Here is a 21,561-nt window from a genome sequence, read left to right as displayed (position 1 = left end):
TTGCAAAACTTTGTAAGTATATTAAAAACCATTGAATGGAACGCTTCAAATGGGTGAACTTTGTGATATGTAATTTATCTCAATAAGGCTGTTAATGATTAGAGAACAAAAATACAAACAATATTCTTTTTCTCCTTTTGCTTTTAGAATTAGGTCTAAGCTATTCCTGTATAAATAATCTTGCTTATTCTGCGGGATAAAAGTAATTTTTTTATCAAATTAAAGACAGAAAATACTGTCTTCATCTATTTAGCAGTATAATATAGTTGTTGTCGGTTCCATTGGCCTTGAAATCTGATCAACTAACTGTATTACCCTGGCAGTTAACCTCTCTTAACCATAGTTTTTACATCTGTAAAATGGAAGTAAGACTTCCTACCTCATGGAGTTCCTGTCGACATGAGAGAACATATGAGGGCCTGAGCCCAGGGCCTAATGGATTCAAATTCAACAATTAATTATTCCATAAATATTTACGGAATAAATATTCCGTAAATATTTGCTCAATCTATATGCTCTTGAAGTCATAATGTGAAAGTTTTGTTTAATGCGAAAATATATTTTGTAAATCTAGAAAGTTCTAAAATAAAGTTATAATATGAAATTACACATGTATATTAACATGTCCCCCAAATGATGCATTAGTCATAGTCAAGGAAACAAAGAAACTATTTCTTCTCCTTTCCAACTTTAAAGGAAGGATAATAACTATATATAAATAGAGATATAAGGTCACCAGGAGTGGCTTATCTGTTACTTACACAAGTTGCTGAAGGAACCAAGGGAATAGTTGGCCTTTTCAAGAAGCCATCTAGTGGTTTATTCTAGCATTTACAGTTATTTATTTTGCAAAGCAATTAGTTGATTACTTGTTTATCATATCACTCAAATGAACTTCTTTGAAGGCAAATGTATGAATCAAAAAGAAAATAAGGCTGGCACTCAGTTTGGAGCTCCAAAGAAGTCTAAAAGAAACAATTTTAACTGTGACCTGATTAATGTGGACCAAATGCTGCAAAATCCCTCCAAAGAGTCCTGTACTGTGATATTGACAAGGTGAACATGAAGTACGTGAGCTCTTCTTAGGTGCCACTGAGAGGTCTGTGAGCACACAGATAAATATTGTGCAGTTTATGTTTTCCAGGAGGTCAGATTAGTGCCCTTAAATACACAGTTACATAACAGATGGGTAGTTAGGTATTATCCTTGACCTACAGCAACATTTTCACTGCTTCTGTGGTGTCTAGTACTAAGTACCTCTTAACAGGAAAAGAGTAATCTTCTCCCAAGAAGTATTTAAGATGAACAACATTTTTAATGAAGAAGGACGATACACAACTTCATCACCTTATGTGAGAGAAATAAAAGTATAAAATGGGATGTTAGAGACCGTGCAGAGATCGGAAGGCTCTGCGCCAGAGGGCGTGGGCGGAGGTGGGGCCAGGGCCCATAAGAGGCGCCGCCCCCTGCCTGCTGTGTCTCTATCTCATGCTCCTGCCTGTCCGGGGATTGCTCCACATCCGCGAGGCTCAACACCGTCATGTCTGCATCACTTTATACCGTGTTGGGAAGGCTCCAGCACAGCGCCTGTTAGGCCTGCTTCGGCCCCAGGTGTGGCCTTGAGTAAATCCCAGTAAGGTCTGCCTTGAATCCCTTTTGCTTTAGATCTTGACAGCATCGGGGACGGGGAGGGGGGCTTGCTTTAGATGTGGGGCACAGGAAGAGTGCCACTAAGTTGAAGATGACATTTATTTTTTTTATTACTATTTTTATTTTAAATTTTAGTTAACATACAGTACAACATTGGTTTCTGGAGTAGAATTCAGTGATTCATCACTTATATAAAACAGCACCCAGTGTTCATCGCAAGTGCCCTCCTTGATACCCATCACCCATTTAGCCCATCCCCTGCCCACCTCCCCTCCAGCAACCCTCAGTGTGTTCTCTATCATCAAAAGTCTCATGTCTTGTTTCTCTCTTTTTTTCTTTTCCCCTTCCCCTATGTTGATCTGTTTTATTTCTTAAATTCCACATATGAGTGAAATCACATGGTATTTGTCTTTCTCTGACTTATTTCACTTAACATTATACACTTTAGCTCCATTCACATCATTGTAAATGGTAGGATTTCATTTCTTTTTTGATGGCTGAGTAATAATATTCCCTTGTATATGTATACCACATGAAGATGACTTTTAGAATGGAAATAGGTAAACTCTTCTGCAGATACTCTGCAGCTCACTTTGTGTTCAAATCAAAAGTCAACAAAATTCAAAAGACATAAAAGAGATAGTGGTTGCCATGGGCCAGGGCTAGGGGCAGAGAAGACTGGCTGTAAAGGGACACAAGAAAACTTTTGGGGATGACGGAAATACTCTCTATCTCGATTGTGGTGGTACCTGCGTGAAAAAAGATTGCATGTCTTTGTCAAAATTCATAGTACTATATGCCCAAACGAGATGAATTTTACTCTCTGTATTTTACAATGTTTTTATTAAAATTTTTTTAAAATATAAAATACATTATTCAAACCCTGTTTTGGTCTATGCAACAAAAGTCCAAATAGTATTTTTAAAACGATTTGCTCTTGCTTAAAATGGTTAAGAAACTTAGCCAAGAATCCACAGATGATAGGTGATAAGCCAGAACTGAAATCCAGATCAGTTGGGCTCCAAAGTGCAAGCTGATTTGTTCATTCATTCATTCGTTCGTTCGTTCATTCATTTTTTTTTTCTTATACTCTTTGTAATCCATGGAGCGCTTTCACTATTTCCTTAAGTATTATTATATTGCTGGAATAAGTTTTGCTAAAAATGACCAAAATAACTTGGAAACTGGGGCACATTCTGGGTGAGTTACAGGAGCAGGAGAGTTTTTGGAAGCACAGTTTCGTGCTGCCAGCAGATGGGCAGACGAAACCTCCGAGCAGAGCCCAGTGTGCCTGGGCCACCACTTGAGAAGGCAAGTGTCTTTTTGCTTAAGGGAAATAATGACAGGCATTATCATAGGCTGAATAAGGGGCCCGAAAGATACCTGGCTATCTTTCTAGAACCTGGAAACTGTGGATGTTGCCTTGTAGGGCAAAAGGGACTTTGCAGATATGAAGTTGAGGATTTTGAGGTGGGGAGGTTATCCTGGGTTACATAGGTGGGCCGCGACTATAAGAGGGGGGTTAAGGAAGATCGGACACAGAAGAGAAGGAAACTGTGATCACGGAGGCCAAGATGGGAGTGATGTGGCCACAGCCAAGGAGTACTGCCCCCTCCAAAAGCGGGAGGAGGCCAGGAGGCAAATTCTCCCCTCGGAGGCCGCAAAAGGAACTGCACTGCCCATAGTTTGACTACAGTCCAGTAGAAATTGACCTGGCTCCATGACCAAAAAAGACTAAATCTGTGTCCTTTCAAGCTGCCGTGTTTGTGTGCTTTGTTACAGCAGCTGCAGGAAACGAAGACAAACTGCTAGAGCCTGCTTTTCTAGGGCGTGCCTACACCTGGCAGCTTCGCCTCAGAATATTTTAACAAACAAGAAACAAGCAAACAAATAAAAACCATGTAGGACCAAACTGTATAGGAGATAAGAACGTTTGGAAAGTATTTTCCTTGAAGGACACCTGGGTGGCTCAGTCGGTGAAGCATCTGACTCTTGATTTCGGCTCAGGTTGTAAACTCAGGTCTTAATCTCAGGGTTGTGAGGTCAAGCCCTGCATGGGGCTCCCCATTTTAAGAATAAAAAAAAAGGTATTTTCCTTGAGTTTCTTGGACTCACACGATAACATGTCTGAAAGTTTTCCCCCAAAGCAGGTCAGTGTGGGTATGTTGGATCTGGTCCCATGAGATTTGTTAATTTGTTACCAAAAAATCCACTTTATAATTTTATTTACTTATTTACTTATTTTACCACTCATGACCTTGGTTACCTGAGCAAGAACACAGAATGGCTCCACCACAGAGTCATCACAGTTTAGGTGACTATGGGCAGCTTTGCCACAGCCCAGTATGGGCGCTAGAGGTCTGAAGTCAGTGTCAGGGACGTAGGATTTCACTCCTGGATCCTTGTTTATCCATTCCCGTCACCTGAGGCCCCAGGGCAGCCAGGAGCTGAACCTGGTTTTGGAATCTGGAGTCACATAATGGGTAGATTACAGGTTCCAGAATGGCTTACCTCCAGTATTTATTGCTATGTGACCTTGGGCAAACCATTCGACCTCAAAAGCCTCATCTATTAAAGGGAAAAATAGCATCCGGGTCAAAGAGTTGCTGTGGGAGTGAAGTAAAATAAGGCATGTCAAGTACTTGTCCCAGTCCCAACTTGACATGAGTGCTTGGTAACTCTTAGCTACCGATGCTGGTATTGTTATTCAGGACAGCTATCTCCCTCTACCCAGGACTGGTGCTTCAGGGAAGAGTGCCCTCTGGAGCTGTGCGATGACCAGGTCTCTCTCTCTCTCTCTCTCTGACCCTCCAGAGTCAGGGGACCATTCCCACCTGCCCATGCATGTCATTGCTGAACAATGAAAAAATGGCATCCCTGCTCATCAGCACACAGACTCTAAGATCAGCCCCACCAAGCATCGTCCCCTGATGACTGCGGGTTATACACTCTGTGTGCGGCACCCTTCCCAAGCAGAGCCCCTCAGCCTCAGTGGAGGGACCAGAAATAAAATAGTCCTGAATCTCAAAGGCAAGTCCTACTCGGTATCCAAGTCACCCACCTTGACCCGAGAAGAGTTGAACTCTAGGGCTATGCAGGGCACTCTGTGGATAAGCTTCTGTCCCTGTTCATAGAATCATAAAACTCTAAAAGCACAGAGGGTAGGTCCTATTAACTTAACTCCATGTTTTTCAGTTGAAGAGACAGAGGCGCTGAGAGTGACTCGGCCAAGCTCACACCAGAGGTTGGCATCAGAACCAGGATTAGACTCCTAATTCCAATTCCTCCTTTGATTTTTTTCTATTTTGACCTGTCCATGCTGCCTACTCCCCGCTTCGATCACTGATTCAAATATAACCTCATTACCCTGCCTGGGTCATGGGACTTGGATCCCAGGGTGGGACAGGGAACTGGCGCTTCCCACAGACCCCAGCTGGGGCATGCTTTCTGGAGACACCCAGTTCTGTCCTGTTCTCTGAGGTGTTGCCTGCACACCCTCACCGTCCCTTCCCTCTGCCCATGAACAATGGCTTGAAACCCTCTGAGGGCCCCAGGGGCCTAGAACAGGAGCGGGACACGATAGGAGAACAGGGAAAGCAAACTCCTGGACACCAGACTTGCTGAGGACTTAACTGTCACTGGGCCTGGTAGATTCGTTTCCCCCTAAACGCAAGGCTCTCAGTGAGGAAGGTCACGATTTTCTCCTCTACCTTGCTACCCCTTGAAGCCATCCATCAGGGCTGTTCTGTGACTAAGCATCAATCTTTGTAAATCTTTGAGTGTCAGTTCATCCTCTGAGGACTAACGTGCTCTCAGACACACTTTGTTCTGTGAGTCAATCAACAAGACTCTACCCCAGCGGGAGGAATACAAAATGGCAGTTTTGCTTCCCCTCAACATCGAGTCTGTCTCCCCAAATCCTTGTGCACTGTATCTAAAATAAAGAAACCTTTGAAATCATTCACCTGGACGGTTTCAGAAAGGATGTCACAACCGCCCTGACATCCCGTCTTATTTACCTAAGGTGGTGTGTTATTTGAATAGCTGGTAGGAGTTGCATTACATTTAAAATCATTCCTTTCACCTTTACACAACACCCTTTCCATAACAGTTGTATAACCTTGGATTTCTTGTCTCTGGCTTGACGGCCAAATCCGGAACTTGAAATAATTGAGGCTTTCTAATTTTTAATCATTTTGACATGTGCGTACTCTGAGAGCTGAGGAAATTTGGCCATACCCTGCATTCCATTATTGAAAACGCCATCGCTGAGGCCGCATGTGACCACCTCATCTCCAAACTCAAAGGTACTTCGCAGCCTCTGTCGGTTTACTGTCGAAAGTGACAGAAGACGCAAAGTAAACCAGCTTCCACAAATAGAGGAAAGTCTAGAGGAGGGGACTTGAGGCATGGGTAGTTTCAGAAGCTCCAACAATGTGAGAACCCAACCTCTCTCCATCTCTCCTTCATGTCCTCTGTGTTGGTTCTGTTCACTTAACAGCCGTGTTGTCTACACGGCTCCCAGAACCCTCTCGTTTATACCCTTCCAGGTTCAAGCCCAGCAGGAAGGAACAAACTCCCCATCTGCTCCACCTAACAAAAGTCTTAGAGTCTGCTCTCATTGGGACATGTGCCCATCCCTAAACCCATCACTGTGAGGGCTTCCTGGTGGGTGGAGGATTTCCCGCCAGAGAAACTCTAGTGACTATTATCAGAATAAGGACAAGAATAGGGGCTGGAACAGCAGGTGTCTACCACACTCTCCAATCCTTCTATAGCATTCGATCCTGGTGCCCTTCTTGAAATTCTGTATTGTTGTCTTCCCCCCACACAATGCTTTCTCATCCCCCTTCTCTCTGACTGCCCCTCTTCTGTTTTCTCTTCCTCTTCCTCCCCTGTAGGGTGAGGGGTGGTCCATGCTTGTTTAGCTTTATCAGACTTGACTTGCCATCACCTCCCCAACCTTTGACATACTCTGTTCCCACGACCCAGAATGCCATTCCTCTTCCCACCCCTCATCTCCTTATGTCCATGTCCTCTATGTCCTGGTTCAAATATCTCTTTGTGAATCTTCTATATCTGATTTTCTTCAAGACAAAGTCCACTCTCCCTTTCCTCTGAACTCTTTATCCTCTCTCAAAGGTAGAATTTTGTTTTATATATTCATCATATATATGGAAATGTCTATGTGTGTCACCATTGGCTCTTGGCTCCTTGAGGACAAGAATGTCATTTATCTTTATCACTTACCCCTCTAACACCCCCCACCCAGCCCCAATGGTCAGTCCTTACAAAGCCAGTATTTGCTAAATAAGTTTATTTGGTATTTCCCATTTTATTAAGGTGCATTCACATCCATCACCATATCTGCTTCTCAAAGCAAGTCTGGAAGGGGAGAACAAGTATTATCTCAGTTTTATGTATGAGAAAACGAAGGACTCAAGACGGTGAAAGATTTAACGGAAAGATCCTTAAGCCAGTTTTGTGAAAAACCTGAGGAAAAGCCCAGATCTTTAGTTACATTACCTGCTTTTTTCCATGAAAACCTTGCTAGTCTGTATTGCATCATTAAAATCTGGACAATAGTTTATATCAAACCGCTTTACTTTCAAATAGATTAAATATTTCACTCTGAACTTTCACTCTGTGTCTGCCAATTACTCGGATTGTGTGATGATGATTCGCTCTTCATATAAAGACTATTTTTACAAGGAAATCCAGATCAAGTGGTTCTTTCTGGCGTGGGTATTATCATTGCTGCAGGTGGGGGGTGTGTGTGTGTGTGTGTGTGTGTGTGTGTGTGTGTTGGTTCTTTCTGGCGTGGGTATTATCATTGCTGCAGGTGGGGTGTGTGTGTGTGTGTGTGTGTGTGTGTGCGCGCGCGTGTTGGTTCTTTCTGGCGTGGGTATTATCATTGCTGCAGGTGGGGTGTGTGTGTGTGTCTTGGGACACACGTTCGTCTTCAAGGGTAGGGATACAGGCACTTTCCCCCAAAGTGCCTTTTCTTATAAAGGAAAACAGATGTGTAAAACTCCAAGACTTTCCCGTCGGAGGACTCGGACACCCAGGCTCGGGGCGACGGGACCCCGGGGCGGGAGCGGCGCGGAGCCGGCCTGTCGCAGCCTGCCAGAGTCAGCCCAGCCCTCCCGGGGTGGAGTCCGCCCTCGCGGCCAGTCGATAAACCGGCCCGGGTGCCGGGGCTCCGCGCTCGCCCGCGCTTCGGAGCCGGAGCCGGAGCCGGAGCCGAGGGTGCCGCCCCTCCCCTCCCCTCCCCCCGCACCATGGCGGCCGCGTCGCGGCTCCTGATCCGCGGGGGGCGCGTGGTCAACGACGACCTCTCGCAGGTGGCCGACGTGCTGGTGGAGGACGGCGTGGTGCGGGCGCTCGGGCGCGACCTGCTGCCGCCCGGGGGCGCGCCCGCCAGCCTGCGGGTCCTCGACGCCGCCGGCAAGCTGGTGCTGCCCGGTGGCATCGACACGCACACGCACATGCAGTTCCCCTTCATGGGCGCGCGGTCCGTGGACGACTTCCACCAGGGCACCAAGGTACCCGCGCCGCCGCGCCCTCCAGCCCCGGGCGCCCCGCCGAGCTCCGGGGCCTTCCGCCGCTGCCGCCGCGCGGAAGGGCTGGGGGTGGGGGCTGCGGAGCGAGCCCTGCCGCAGCGAGCGACGGCTGTGGAGCCGGGCTTGACCTTCCCCGCGCGCGCGCGCCCTTCTTCTAGGCGCCCCTTTTCGCGGCCACCAGCCCAGCTCTGGCCGAGCCAGACGCCCTCCACTCCTCCCTCTGGGTAATTTGACAAATTAAGGCAACCTGTCCCCTCATCCTCATTTCTCTGCACTCTGTACCCCCCTCACTCCCCTCCCCACCGTCATTGGTATTCTGTGGAAGTCCACACGTCTTTCATAATATCTGTGGCATCTTTTTGTTTTGGGGGCACTCCCAGCCATTTTCTCCCTGTGTTCCATCCCCAGCCAAAACCAGATGAAAAATCCATTCACCTAGTAGTTGGTGCCCTGACTTCCAAGTTCAAAGCGTGCGCTGGGTCGTGTTAAATCTGGGCGGGCTGGAAGCCCAAGACGTCCACAATCTTTGCCTCCACACCCTACCCCCCCCCCCCAGCCCCCGGGTAGAAAAGACAGCCCCCCGACAAGAATTTAGAAGAGAAATATTCCAGAAGGGTCTCCCAGCACTCACACTGGCCCCAAGGCAACCTGGCCCCATCTCTTAACAGGCTTGCCCTGGGGACGTCAAATAGGGATCTAATTCTTGCTGCTTGAACCTGGGCAGCCTGGCTGTTGGTGCAGGAGTTTCAGATCACCAAACCAAGGTGGGAGAGGCTTGGGTTTCTCTAGATGCAAAGGCCTAGAGGTTCTGGTCAATGAAAAGAACCTTAAACGTTTCTGCAAAGCTCCTGAAAACAAGATCTGGAGTTGAACTGGGCGGCCTAACAGCTACATAAAGTTAAAACCCCGCTCAGCACTTTGGCTAAGCCCAGCCCTCACCCTTCTTGAGGTTTGCGTTTTGGGGCTGCAGGGAGAAAAATGGCTCTTTCCAGAATGAAAGTATTGATATGCTTAAGGCCTAAACCCTTGTGTGTGAAACAGATCAGGTTACTTAGTTGTGCAGGCTTTCAGAGCAGTTTGGAGGATAGTTCATTTACCTTACTAACTTCTCTCAAATAGTTTTATTTTCTTCACACACACCCCTCCATATTTCTCAGTCATCTATGATTGAGTAGAATGTTTAATAGAAAAAAGAACCATTTGATCCAGAGAGAAGGGTGTGGGGCTTGCTGCTCACATCAAGATTTGGAAAGTTTACTCCTAGTTACTAATTATTTACCTTTACCATCAGGGCAGTGGTCAAAGTCTTTTTGTAGGACATATCATTATCTGTTGTGAACATTGAATATTCATTTTGCCGTTTTGTTCAAAAGTAAAATTTCTTAAAATTTAATGAACTTAGTTTTTACATTTTAAATAAAATTTTCAGATATAAAAGCAATACATGATGGTACAAAATTGGGAAAAAAAAATATTACCCATAATCTCTTAACTCCATGACAGCTGTTTGGGTGTATTGCTTTTATGCTTTCTAATATGCTTTATTTTACATAATTGAGATCATATTATGCATGTATGTATGAGTATGTGTGTATACCTGTATATAAAATTTTGTAACCTGTTGTTTTCAGTTACAGTAGACACACTTTCTGTTATCACAGGCTCATCATTAACAAAGTGGTTTGCTGGTGGCGGGGCACTCCATTGACACCCCCGTTTACCAGGTGCAAAGCTATTCCTTCTGGCCATCAGTTGCCAGGCCCACTAGCATCATTTCCCCTCAGCACCTCCCTTTTTCTTATCAGGGTTCTACAGATGCAGCCAGGAAGTGGGGTTGGGAATGCTCTAGAGGAGGAACATTCCTTCCCTTTCTCAAGATTATCTGTGCATGCCCCAAGGCCCTGAAACTTGGTTCTTAGTCTTCTATCTGTTGTTCTCTGGCCATTCAGGGATTCCTAGGTTGGAGAGATTTACAATTCTATAGTGAGAAGGCAGGTCTTTGAAGCATATTATAGTATTATAGTCATCAGCATTTGAAAGAACTTATCCACCAGCTGATTCTCTAGGTATTTCCATACTTAAAGGTTGTCAACTCATGAGCTTTGGATCTTAATTAAATAGAATGGTCTTAATTAAACAATATAGTCAGAGATGTTAAGGTCAAAGATTTAGCGGGGGCTAAATTCATGTTGAACATTAAACAGTACTCACAAAGACACTAAGTTACAAAAGTCTACTTCAATACTGGTTGGATCCCAGGAGATAACCTCTCCGGCACCCAGAAACAGAGGTTCCTAGTTCCATGAAATGGAACTAGATGGGTAAATATAGATAAACATGAGCATTCAAGTATTGGCCTGAGTTCTGAAAGGAGAATGTTATGGAGTCACCTTGTCCTCTTTTATAGTCTTCACAATAATTCCCAAGGCAATGTTGGTGGAGTTTCTAGTTCCCAGAAATAGAAACAAAGAAGTCTTTAGTAGATGCTGATTGTGCTGTATATTACACTTGAAAACATCTTATTAATATGGTTAAAGTACCATTTATTTTATCCAGCACTCACTGGGTGCTAGGCACTGTGCTAAGCTGTTCATCTGCCAACGCTCTTATCTCCTTTTGCAGTTGAACAAACTGAAATTTAAGTCGCTTGCCTAAGGTCACACACCAGTAAGTGACCAAGTGGCTCTTCAAATTCCTTACTGCCTACCATTGCTAGAGCTCTTACCTACTAGGCTCTCTTCCTTTCTGAAACTATTGGGAAAACGTGTGATGTTTAGATTTGTCCGAGTGGCAGGTGATGGGATGAGAACGCTGGGTGAGATGCAAAATCGAGCAGAGTCATCCTTAAGAAATACAGTAGCCCTTCACCTTCCCAAAGCTAGAGGCAGTTAAGGTTATCAAAATAAATACATATCTCAGGCGTTAGGTTTGTGAGGCATTTATACTGCATTGATGGCCACATCATCTCTAAGGATACAGAAATGGGTACCTCACATACAGAAAGCTATAGAGGAAAAATGATATATGATGCTTTCAGGAGATGGGCTCTAAACGTTTGCTTTCTGCATGCCCCGGGCTGATCATTTATAACATCTGACACATAGAAGGGATAGTGTTTGTGGTATTCTATTTATTGATCACCAGATTGTGATGTGGCCCAGTTTAAAAAATGGAATATAGGTCAACCAAAGGTTACATAGTTTGTAAATCTAATTTATGGCAGAGGTTGGGTTAAAGCCTATGATTGATTTACTTAATTACAGGTAAAAGCTTTTTATCTGATGTAACTAATAGTAATAATGTTCTGCTTTCAAGAAATCATATTTCATCTTGTTGGTCTATACTAGAAGTACACTCATCTTCCAATAATTCAATATCCGTGGGGAAAAACAGTGGGATTTTTTATTCAAATGGAAATTGTGAATTAAAGTTGAAGAAATTATGACTTTGCTTTTACTACATCCTGTGATAAGAGAGTAAATTAAAAAAGCTCGGCTAGTTTTCAAATATATATTTATTAATATTCAGAATATATGCAGCTTGGAGTAGGTAGACTCACATTAAAAATCTGGCAGCATCAGTAGCTGGCAGAAGGATCTTTTTTTTTTTTAATTGGGAAAACACGCAGAATACTTTTTTTTGTGTAGGACAAAAAATCTTCAAAATTATCAAGAAAGGAAATTATACTTTGCTCTGGAACTTTTTGGTAAAGTGCCATCAAGATGATTACTTATAATAAGGCAGTGGAAGGTATGTGATTAAGCATGCATTTGTGGTGTATTTATAGAATTTCTTCACCTTGTAGGAGAACTGGGCTTCAGAAAACTTGGTCGCCAGCCAAATCCCTCTTTCTGTTGCTTGCTGGAGTGGGCTGGGCTTCAGAGGCTGTGTGGGCTGACTGTGTGACCTTGGGCAAGTCACTTCTTCTCTCAGGGTTGTTAACATTATCTTGTCTGTATAATGATGCATCGGTTAGAAGAACAACTTGAATTTAAAAAAAAGAATGGCTCCTGGGTGGCTCAGTCGTTAGGCGTCTGCCTTTGTCTCAGGTCATGATCCCAGGGTCCTGGGATCGAGTCCCACATCGGGCTCCCTGCTCAGCAGGGAGTCTGCTTCTCCCTCTGACCCTCTTCCCTCTCGTGCTCTCTGTCTCTCATTCTCTCTCTCTCAAATAAATAAATAAAATCTTTTAAAAAAAAAGTTAGTTTAAAGTAAGACAAAGTGTAATCTTTAAAAAAAAAACAAACCAAATCATTTGAGGCAAATATGGATTCCAATCTGTTGTATTAACAATCCTAGTTAACACTGATTAGGTGATAGGCTTTGGACAAAACTGAGTGTTTCGCTTTCCTAGGCGCTTAGAGTATACATTCCACATGAACATGTTTCTAGAAGGAACCAGGAAATTACATGGCCAGGGCTAGCAGTATTTTTAAGAAATGAAATGTCATGGGTGCCTGGGTGGCTCAGTTGGTTAAGCGACTGCCTTCGGCTCAGGTCATGATCCCGGAGTCCCGGGATCGAGTCCCACATCGGGCTCCCTGCTCAGCAGGGAGTCTGCTCCTCCCTCTGACCCTCTTCCCTCTCGTGCTCTCTATCTCTCATTCTCTCTCTCTCAAATAAATAAATAAAATCTTAAAAAAAAAGAAAAAGAAATGAAATGTCACATTAACATGCAACTTACACTGCTTTCTCATTTTGCTATTGGAAAAGTGAACCATCAAAATTATTCCATCTCGTAGCTATTGGGGGAAATTCATTGATCCCTCCCTTCCTTTCTCCTGTTAAAAAACAAAAATTCAACTGAGTAAATCTGAGGATCTAATTGTCTTTATTAAGCGATTCAAAAATCAGACAGCATCCCATCTGGCAAGTAGAAAGAAGCTACGAGGAGTTTACAAAATGGAAGGTTTTTGTAGGAAGGAGAGTGGGGCAGGAAGTTACTAGCAAAAGAGAAGAAAGGATTGTTTCACGAGTGGTCAGTTTCCTGAGGGGGCGGGGCATGGTGTCTTACCATGCAGATTACCTCCTCTTACTTTGGGGGATGGAGAGGGCCCATGTGACAGATTACCTCATTGGCGCCGACCAGAAAATTCCTGACTACTTTTCTGAGGGAGGTTGAAACTGCAGTTTGATTAGGTATTAAGCCCTGGTTTGGTGATTTGGCCTAGGGTAAGTCATTCCATCTTGGGACTGTGATTTTCTTTTTAACACTCCCTTAAACATTTAAAGAACATTTATGTACCAGGCACTGTAATGGGCAAAAGACAGACAGAGATGAAACTATATCCACCCAATCAGGATCTCTGAGGGATGGGATAAATTTCCCTAGACGATGCTGGTGTGCAGCCAAGGTTAAGAGTCACTGGACCAAGTAGAAGAAGGGCTGGGGAGGGAAGAGCAGGTGTGAGCTTCTTCTTACCTCTCTCACTGAGGAAGAAAGGAGCTCAGAGCTCTCCGAGGAGAGGGAGGGATGGTGTCACTGGAGTGGGGCGAATGGGTTGGGAAGGAGGTGACTCAAGAGCAAGCGGAAGGGTCAGCTGAAGTTCAGCCTTATGGGATGTGTAATATAATTGTCTTTTCTCCATTCTAAGAGCAAAGGGAAATCAATAAAAGATTGGCAGTGGCAAACATGGCTGGGGATGAGGTGACAGTGAAGAGCTACTGCTCTAGTCCTGTCAGAGGATGTAGATGGCATTGAGCAGCAGAGGTGAAGACGCAGGAAGGAGAGAGATTCATGGAATATGTAGGAGGCAGCCCACGGGGGTTGGGGGAGAGCTGGGCTTGCCAGTGGGTTGGATCTGGGGATGTCAAGAAGAAGAGGGATAAATGTCAAGGGTGACTCCTCAGTCTGGTTTGCAAAGTTGGATGGACAGTGGTGCAGTTAATATGTCAGACTCAGGGACACAAGGAGACAGGCAATGCAGAGGCTGTCTTTACAAAGCCGAATGTGCTTCTGGAGTTGGAACATAAACTGGGATCATGAAGTTTGTTTTCATAAGTCTTAGCGACTATGAGAAAGCTGAGAATTCAGTCCAGGATTTCTCCCTAAGGCTCAAATGTCCTCTTGGATTTCCTTCTGCTTTACTTGGGTTGATTGATCAGGTCCTATGATTGATTTTAATGAGACAAAGTCACTTGTTCCAGGATGAGCTTAGAAATGAAAATTTGGTGATCCCGTCAAAAGGAAGACGATGCTTGGGATGCTTTCAATAACGATTTACAACCTAATACATTCTTTTTTTTTTTTTTTAAGATTTTATTTATTTATTTGAAAGAGAGAGAATGAGAGATAGCACGAGAGGGAAGAGGGTCAGAGGGAGAAGCAGACTCCCCGCTGAGCAGGGAGCCCGATGCGGGACTCGATCCCAGGACTCCAGGATCATGACCTGAGCCGAAGGCAGTCGCTTAACCAACTGAGCCACCCAGGCGCCCTACAACCTAACACATTCTTAAATAGAATCTTGTGTTATATAATATTGTGGCCCTGCTGTTGGTTGGAGTTTATCTCAATGTATGTTCTATCACATTTGCACCTGATAAGCACATGCTCTCCTCCTCCCAAAAGAAGGTTTTAGATAAATTGGAAGGTTTTCAAGGGAGAACAGCCGGAAGTAATTAGGAGCTGAAAGAATTGATTTATGAGCCAAGATTAGATAAGGTAAATACATTTTGTTTGGCTATCTGACAAATAAAAGCGGAGTGAAGTCAATCAGCAGTAAAAACAAAGGAAACAATTCAGGTTCACCCAGAAATATGAGAGAAATTTTCACCCTTTACTGGTTCTCCCTCCCCTCCCTAACTCTTTTCATTCCTCAAATGTTAGGTAAACCCTGAAGAATATTTGTGAAGTGAAATTAAAAGGATCTGATGATAAAAACGGTTAGACAGATCCTGAAAATATCTGAGGTGGCCTAGGAAGGTGATGTTCTGACCCTTTGGTTTGCTGAATAAAAGAGATTCTTCCAGGGCCCATAGATGCGTGAAGGTGAAGGAGCACTAGTACAGAGCCCTTCCTTATTAATTTTCTAGGGACACATTTATTTCAGTAGTGATTGTCACAGTGATGAACATCAACTGAGCCATATAAAACTGTGTTTCATTTGTGGCTTTCCAATTCACAGTCTGATGGCATTTGTTTTGTTTTGTAAGGCATTTGGTTTCCTAAGTGCGTGATTTACTTTTATCAACCTCTGCATTTCTCAAAGGAATGATTCACCAATGACCTGGGGCAACTGGCTGGAAATCAGATCCCAGGACATGGAAGAGGGGCTGAGGGAAAATGGCTTGCATAGGGTTGAGGCCCAGAGTAGGCTGAAAGTAAGACTTAACCCTCAGAGTTGTATGCTCCTCCATGTAACCTTGGGGAGTCATTCGACATCTCTGAGCCTCAACATCTTCAGCTTTAAAGTGAAAAGCATTCCTACCTTTCCAGACTGCAAGGCTTAATTAAATATCTAATGTGTATAGGACGCTTAACCCAGGCCTGGGCATTTACAAGCTCTTCTTTGAAGAGGTCAGTACCTCCTGGGAGGAACATGTCTCCTTAACACCCTATTTGGGATTACAGATCTGCCACTCTAGCCTGTGGCTCCCTGGATCTAGTGGAAGGAAATAACACTGAAATAATATTCGGGCGTTTGAGGTAACCTTGGGCAGTGAAAGGACCCTGGGTAACCGGAGAGACCAGGAGAGGAGGGGGAGAAGGAGGTTCAGAGGAGGTTGGGGCGCAGACCGTGGCCAGCAGCTGATCGCCAGGACCCAGGGTGGCAGTGGGGCCCCCCTGTGGTGAGTGGCTCATGTCCCCCTGATTTGTTTTCCATACATCTGTCCACACCCTCTTCCATTCAGTAGAGCTTCTCGAAATGTGTTCCCGTGTTGAGGGGAGGAGAGGGAGGAAGGGCGTGGAGGAGAAACAGAACAAGAAGAAACAAAGTAGAGGTGAGTGGCAGTTCTCCTCTCTCTCTCCTGCTCCCGGGGAACTAGGGAGGTGGAGCAGGTGTGATAAATCCTGATTTGGGAGCTTGCAAATTGTAGCCCCAGGAATTTCAGTCTGCTGTCGTTTTAGAAAATGGCCCTTTGACCATCACATCTGCACCAGCAACAGTCTCTACTTTATTTATATAGCATAGGCATGCATGTTGATCATCTATCTGTAAAGCCGTTTTTTCTTCTTGTAAAACTTGTGCTTTGTTATAGAAAAGTTAGCAAATATTAAAAATAAAATTTAACTAGAGGGAAATTGAAACAACCTGCCATCACGCCACCCAGAAACAGTCACTTTGTAAATGGTTGTCTTGGTTCGGTACTGTTGCTTTCCTGCTAAGTGTTGGAATGTTCTCGAGCATGCATTGTGATTTATATTATCATGTCTCCCTTCTCTGTCCTGGGGTCATCTCGGCCACCCTCAGGACCCCTCTGGCATCCTCTCCAAGGCGACTGCCACAAACTTCTCCTGCCCTTGCTGGCTCCTCAGGGTCAGGTCTGCGTTTCTCTCTGTGTGCAAATACACAGAGTGGACATGTGCCCAGGCCTCTCACTCTCAGGATGTTACACACCATACTCATGTTCCCCCTTCACGCCAGAGCTGCCTCCCTCCTCTGTCTCCTCATTTGTCACCATCAGTCATCCCAGTGAGAATCTACTCAGAGCCCTGTCGCCCAGGCTGATAGCACAGCCTTCCTCTTGTTGGAACCAATGCTTTGAGTTAACCCTAGTCTAGGTCTTAATTCAATTCTGCCCTTTACCACTTTCTGCAGAGCTGCCGGATTTTCCTCCTGGGCCCTTCCTCAGAGTGACCCCATGCTATTGGTTGTTCCTCAAAGCATAGGCTTTGGAGCCTGATGATGTGGTTCCAGTCCCGCCTTTGTCAAGTTATTAAGAGTGCTCTGTTGGGTTTCCTCAACCCTAAAATGGGGCTAAAATATTACCTCCTGCAGATCTGGTGAGATGAGTATAAAAGTTAGAACATCACAATAGTTCCTGGCACATAGTAAGTGCTCACTGCAAGTGAGATATCCTTATCCTGTTGGCAACTTCATGTGTGTGTCCTAATACTAATTTAAGTCCACGTTTCCTCTGGTCTGTTTATCCTTCCCTCTTGAATTCCCAGTGGTCTTTCCCCTGGACTCCTTCTAAGGAGCTTAACAATTTTTACCTGCCCTTAGCAATCTCTATACCACTGCTTCTTGTAGAAGTATACTTGCTACCTGTTATTACAAACTGATTGATTTACTCATATTTCCCTCTCCGCCTCCAGACTATAGACACCCACGCAGAGAACCTTTGTCTGATTATTTGTGGGCCCTCCCACCCCCTCTCATTCCCTGTAATGGCTTACATGTGGTAGACCTTTTTTTTTTTTTTTGGTAACAATTTCATTAAGATAAAATTCATATATAGTAAAGTTCAGCCATTTAAGGTATACCTTAATAGTGGTCTTTAGTATATTCCTGGAATTGGGCAACCATCACCAAAGTCAGTGTTAAAACATTTTATCTCTCCAAAAAGAAAGTACTCAACCCCTCCAGCCCAAGGCAACCACGACCCTACTTACTGTCTCTGTGGATTTGCCTTTTCTGGATATTTCATACAAGTGGAATCAGAGAGTATGTGATCCTCTGTGACTGGCTTCTTTCACTTAACGTAATGTGTTCAAGGTTCATCCACAGCGTGTGCCAGTGCTTCCTCCGTCTGGTCGAATAAGATTCCATAGTGTTCCTCTCCCTCATTTCGTTATCCATTCATCAGTTCATGGATATTTGGGTTGTTTCCACTTTGGGACTATTATGAATAATGCTGCTCTGAATATTTGCGTACAGGTTTTTGTGTGGACATGTTTTCATTTCTCTGGGCTACATGCCTAGGCTTGGACTTGCTGGCTCATAGGGTAACTCCAGGTTTAACTTTCTGAGAAACTGCTTTCCAAAGCGGCTGCACCATCTTCTTGTAGTTCCATCAGCAGTGTGTCTGGTTTGCCCGCATCCTGAATGTGGAAGACTTAATACGGAAAGAATGGAAAGAATAGTTCTTTAAGCTTGATTTTATAGTTCAGTAGACACTAAAAAAGTACTTTCTTCTAACACTTTAATTAACAGCACTTGCTGTTAGAAAAATGCCCTTTGTCCTCAAGGGATGTCTGCGATGCACTGGGAAAACACTTTAAGAAGGAAAAAGGCAAGAAGATTAATCTGCATTCAAATAAAAATACAGAACCTGAGGATTTTTTTTCTAGTATTGTCACGACTGTAATGAACCAATAGGGATTTCTTAAGAAATGCAAATAGGTATTGTTTGCCATGAATAAGGCAATGTTATCTAAAGGTAGAGACAAAGTATAGGATCCTGTACAAAAAGTGAGATTTTTTGAGAGCAAAAAGAATTGGAGTGGGGCCAAGTGACTTAGGGGAAAAATAAAAAATCTATTGAAGTAAGCAAGAATAGAGCTAGTAAACCAGGTGGGACATGGGATTGCTCCGTGTATCTGGGCAGCTTTGCAGGGAGGGTGATGGGGGTGTAGACAGAGGGACCTGGGAGAGGGGCTGGTGGATTACCAGCTGATAAGCACTGAATCTGAGCTTCCAGCCCTGGAGTCAGTCAGCCTCCCTGGTCAATGCCCTTAACGACTGCATGAGCATCCCTCTCTGCTCATTTGTTTTCCTCACTTACCTTGTTTGACCATAACAGTTAAAAGCACATTAACCACCTCATGATTTTAGTTTAAGTAAAATCAATTTCAGTAGTTCATCAAAGACACTTCATTAAGCAACTTACTTAACTTACTTTTAAAATTAGTCGTAAGTTAACATAATATACTATAATATACCAAGGAAAATATGAGTTGAGCCAGATCATGTGTGGCCTTGTAGACCCTGTTATGAAGACTCAACTTCATTCCAGAGGTGGTGAAAAGCATTCAGTTTTAACCTTTGTGCTTTGGAATGTGCTTCTTTCTACTTGCCCCGAGGAGTTTGTATTGTAGGGAATGGAAGCAAAACCTGAAATATTACAATCAAGGGGAAGAATGACAAGAGGTTGAACTAAGACCAGAGCAGTGGAGCTGGATTAGAGGGGCCAGTTGGGAGTTAAGGAAAGACAGTTGGTTGTGGGGAATGAAGGTGAAGCGGGCACCATGTGAGTCTCCGGGGATTCTGCAGGCAGCACGGGCAGTTGGAGATACAATTCACCAAGACTGATTGTCATGAAATGAGATTTCACAATAATGAATCTAGTTTTCTGGAGAAGAAAAAGTTTTGCGTTCTTCTCTGTTTTTTCATCTCAGTTTTTCTGCTGAGAGTTTGCAGTCCGAGAATTTTGTTTGGGCCAAAGCCATTTTCTTTTCATCAGACATGTCATTTTTCAAAACAGTTCCAGCAATTTCAGTACTTCCAACTTTAATTTATGGAAAGTCTATTCATGTCCCTCTGGGTCTTTTATTTATTTATTTTTAAAATTTTATTTATTTGTGAGAAAGAGACAGAATGAATGCAGGAACTGGGGGGCAGGGGGACTTGAGCCCAGGACCCTGAGATCATGACCTGAGCTGAAGGCAGATGCTTAACTGACTGAACCACCCAGGCGCCCCATGTCCCTCTGGGTCTTTTAAACAAGCAGCATTGTTGCGCAATTTCCTGGACCCCCTCAAGCTCGCCCAAGTGCTTGCCAGTGCATAGCGTTCAAGGAGATAAATGACTCAGCTAGAAAATTGATGGCTAACCTGTTGAAACCCTCTTGTTATTCCAGGCCGCCCTGGCAGGAGGCACCACCATGATCATTGATTTTGCCATTCCTCAGAAAGGCGCTTCCCTCCTCCAGGCCTTCGAGACCTGGCGAAGCTGGGCTGACCCCAAAGTCTGCTGCGACTACAGCCTTCATGTGGCGGTGACATGGTGGAGTGACCAGGTGAACCACCGGGGGTGGGGGGGGTGGATTTCTTCCATTTAGTCCCCTAGCCCTTGCTCCCCTAGGAAATTGGTGATATCAGTTGCTTCCTGGGTGACTGGAAGTCAGAATTAGAGGGAGGACTTTTCCTTACATATTCCTTTGTACCTTTTGAATTTGGAATCCTCTGAAGTATTATCAACTTGAAAAACTAAAGCATATAAAGGTGATAGGTTACATCCTTATACCCATTCACAATAGCTTTTCCTAATACACGATCCATGGATTGTAAAATCTTTAGCTGTAATTTTTTTTTTTAAGATTTTATTTATTTATTTGAGGGAGAGAATGAGATAGAGAGAGCATGAGGGGGGGAGCGTCAGAGGGAGAAGCAGACTCCCCGCCGAGCAGGGAGCCCGACGTGGGACTCGATCCCGGGACTCCAGGATCATGACCTGAGCCGAAGGCAGTCGCTCAACCAACTGACCCACCCAGGCGCCCTTTAGCCATAATTTTTAAAAGTACTGAACTTCTCAATTTTAACACCTCCAAGCTCTTTTAAGCAGTATTTTCCCACAGAGTAGAACTTGTATTAGAAATGTTTAATATCTGGAGGAAAAAAAGAAGAAGGGAGAGAACAGGAACGTTTTGAAGGCTGTCTCCCAGCCATAGCCTAACCTGGTGCCCTTCCTGCTCTGTTCTCTATCAACACGGGCCCACCCAGATCCTTCGATGGCAGAGCTGAAACCAGCTCTCCTTATCTGCTAACCATTTAGGCCGTGGCAGAAAGGACCACAGAATTCAGATAGAAAAGATAGTTTTGAGAGATGTTAAGACATGTTTATTTCTCCTCACAAAAAACATGCACGTGTACTTTGGAAGAAATTTTTACTTGAACTTCAACTGCCAACCTGTTTTTCCACATCGGACTTAATTCGGAAATCCTTTTGCCAGAAAGTGTTCACAAGGGTGATCTTATTTGAAGTTACCGTGCAACTTATGTCCGCACTTCCCCCCTCGAAGTTGGGCTTTAGGAACCGAATTGATATAAAACAAGTAATTAATCTTTAACCAATGGCTCTGCAAACATAATAGCAAGGTTTACAGTCCACAGCAAAAGTTAATTTTTCTCCCAAAACACCATTCTAAGTGATGCATCTAATCTCTTTTCTGCTTTTAGGGTCTTCTTGCTTTCCTCCTTTCTCCCTCCCTTCCTCCTTCCCTCTCTCCTTCCTTCCTCCCACTCGTATTTTACAACATAAACCAAGGGTGAAGACGTTTGCCCTCACCAGAGTTTCTCACACGTTAATATGCTGATGGTTACCTGGTGGAATTGCCAAAGCACCCATTAAGTTCAGAAAATGTATTCATTTGCTAGGACTGCTGTGACTAAGAACCACAGACTGAGTGGCTTAAACAACAGAAATCTATTGTCTCACCATTCTGGAGACCCAAAGTTTGAGATGAA

General features: G+C 44.2%; 1 protein-coding gene across 3 annotated transcripts in view; it reads left to right on the top strand.

Moving 5' to 3' along the window:
- Nucleotides 1–7,876: 7,876 nt before the first annotated feature.
- Nucleotides 7,877–21,561, top strand: part of DPYS (dihydropyrimidinase) — a 70,330-nt gene continuing 56,645 nt past the window's right edge. For 2 of the 3 annotated variants that reach the window (XM_027614565.2, XM_027614478.2), the window contains exons 1-2: nucleotides 7,877–8,195; nucleotides 19,956–20,114. In XM_027614565.2, the coding sequence (XP_027470366.2) occupies nucleotides 7,932–8,195; nucleotides 19,956–20,114 (423 nt within the window). In that variant the 5' untranslated portion in view covers nucleotides 7,877–7,931. The remainder of the gene's footprint in view (nucleotides 8,196–19,955; nucleotides 20,115–21,561) is intronic. The other variant, XM_027614397.2, reaches the window with a different exon arrangement.

The sequence above is a fragment of the Zalophus californianus genome, chromosome 4, assembly GCF_009762305.2.
Source record: "Zalophus californianus isolate mZalCal1 chromosome 4, mZalCal1.pri.v2, whole genome shotgun sequence".
Taxonomy (NCBI): domain Eukaryota; kingdom Metazoa; phylum Chordata; class Mammalia; order Carnivora; family Otariidae; genus Zalophus; species Zalophus californianus.
Note: the sequence above shows the minus strand (reverse complement) of the source record. Positions and strands in the feature narration are given on the sequence as shown.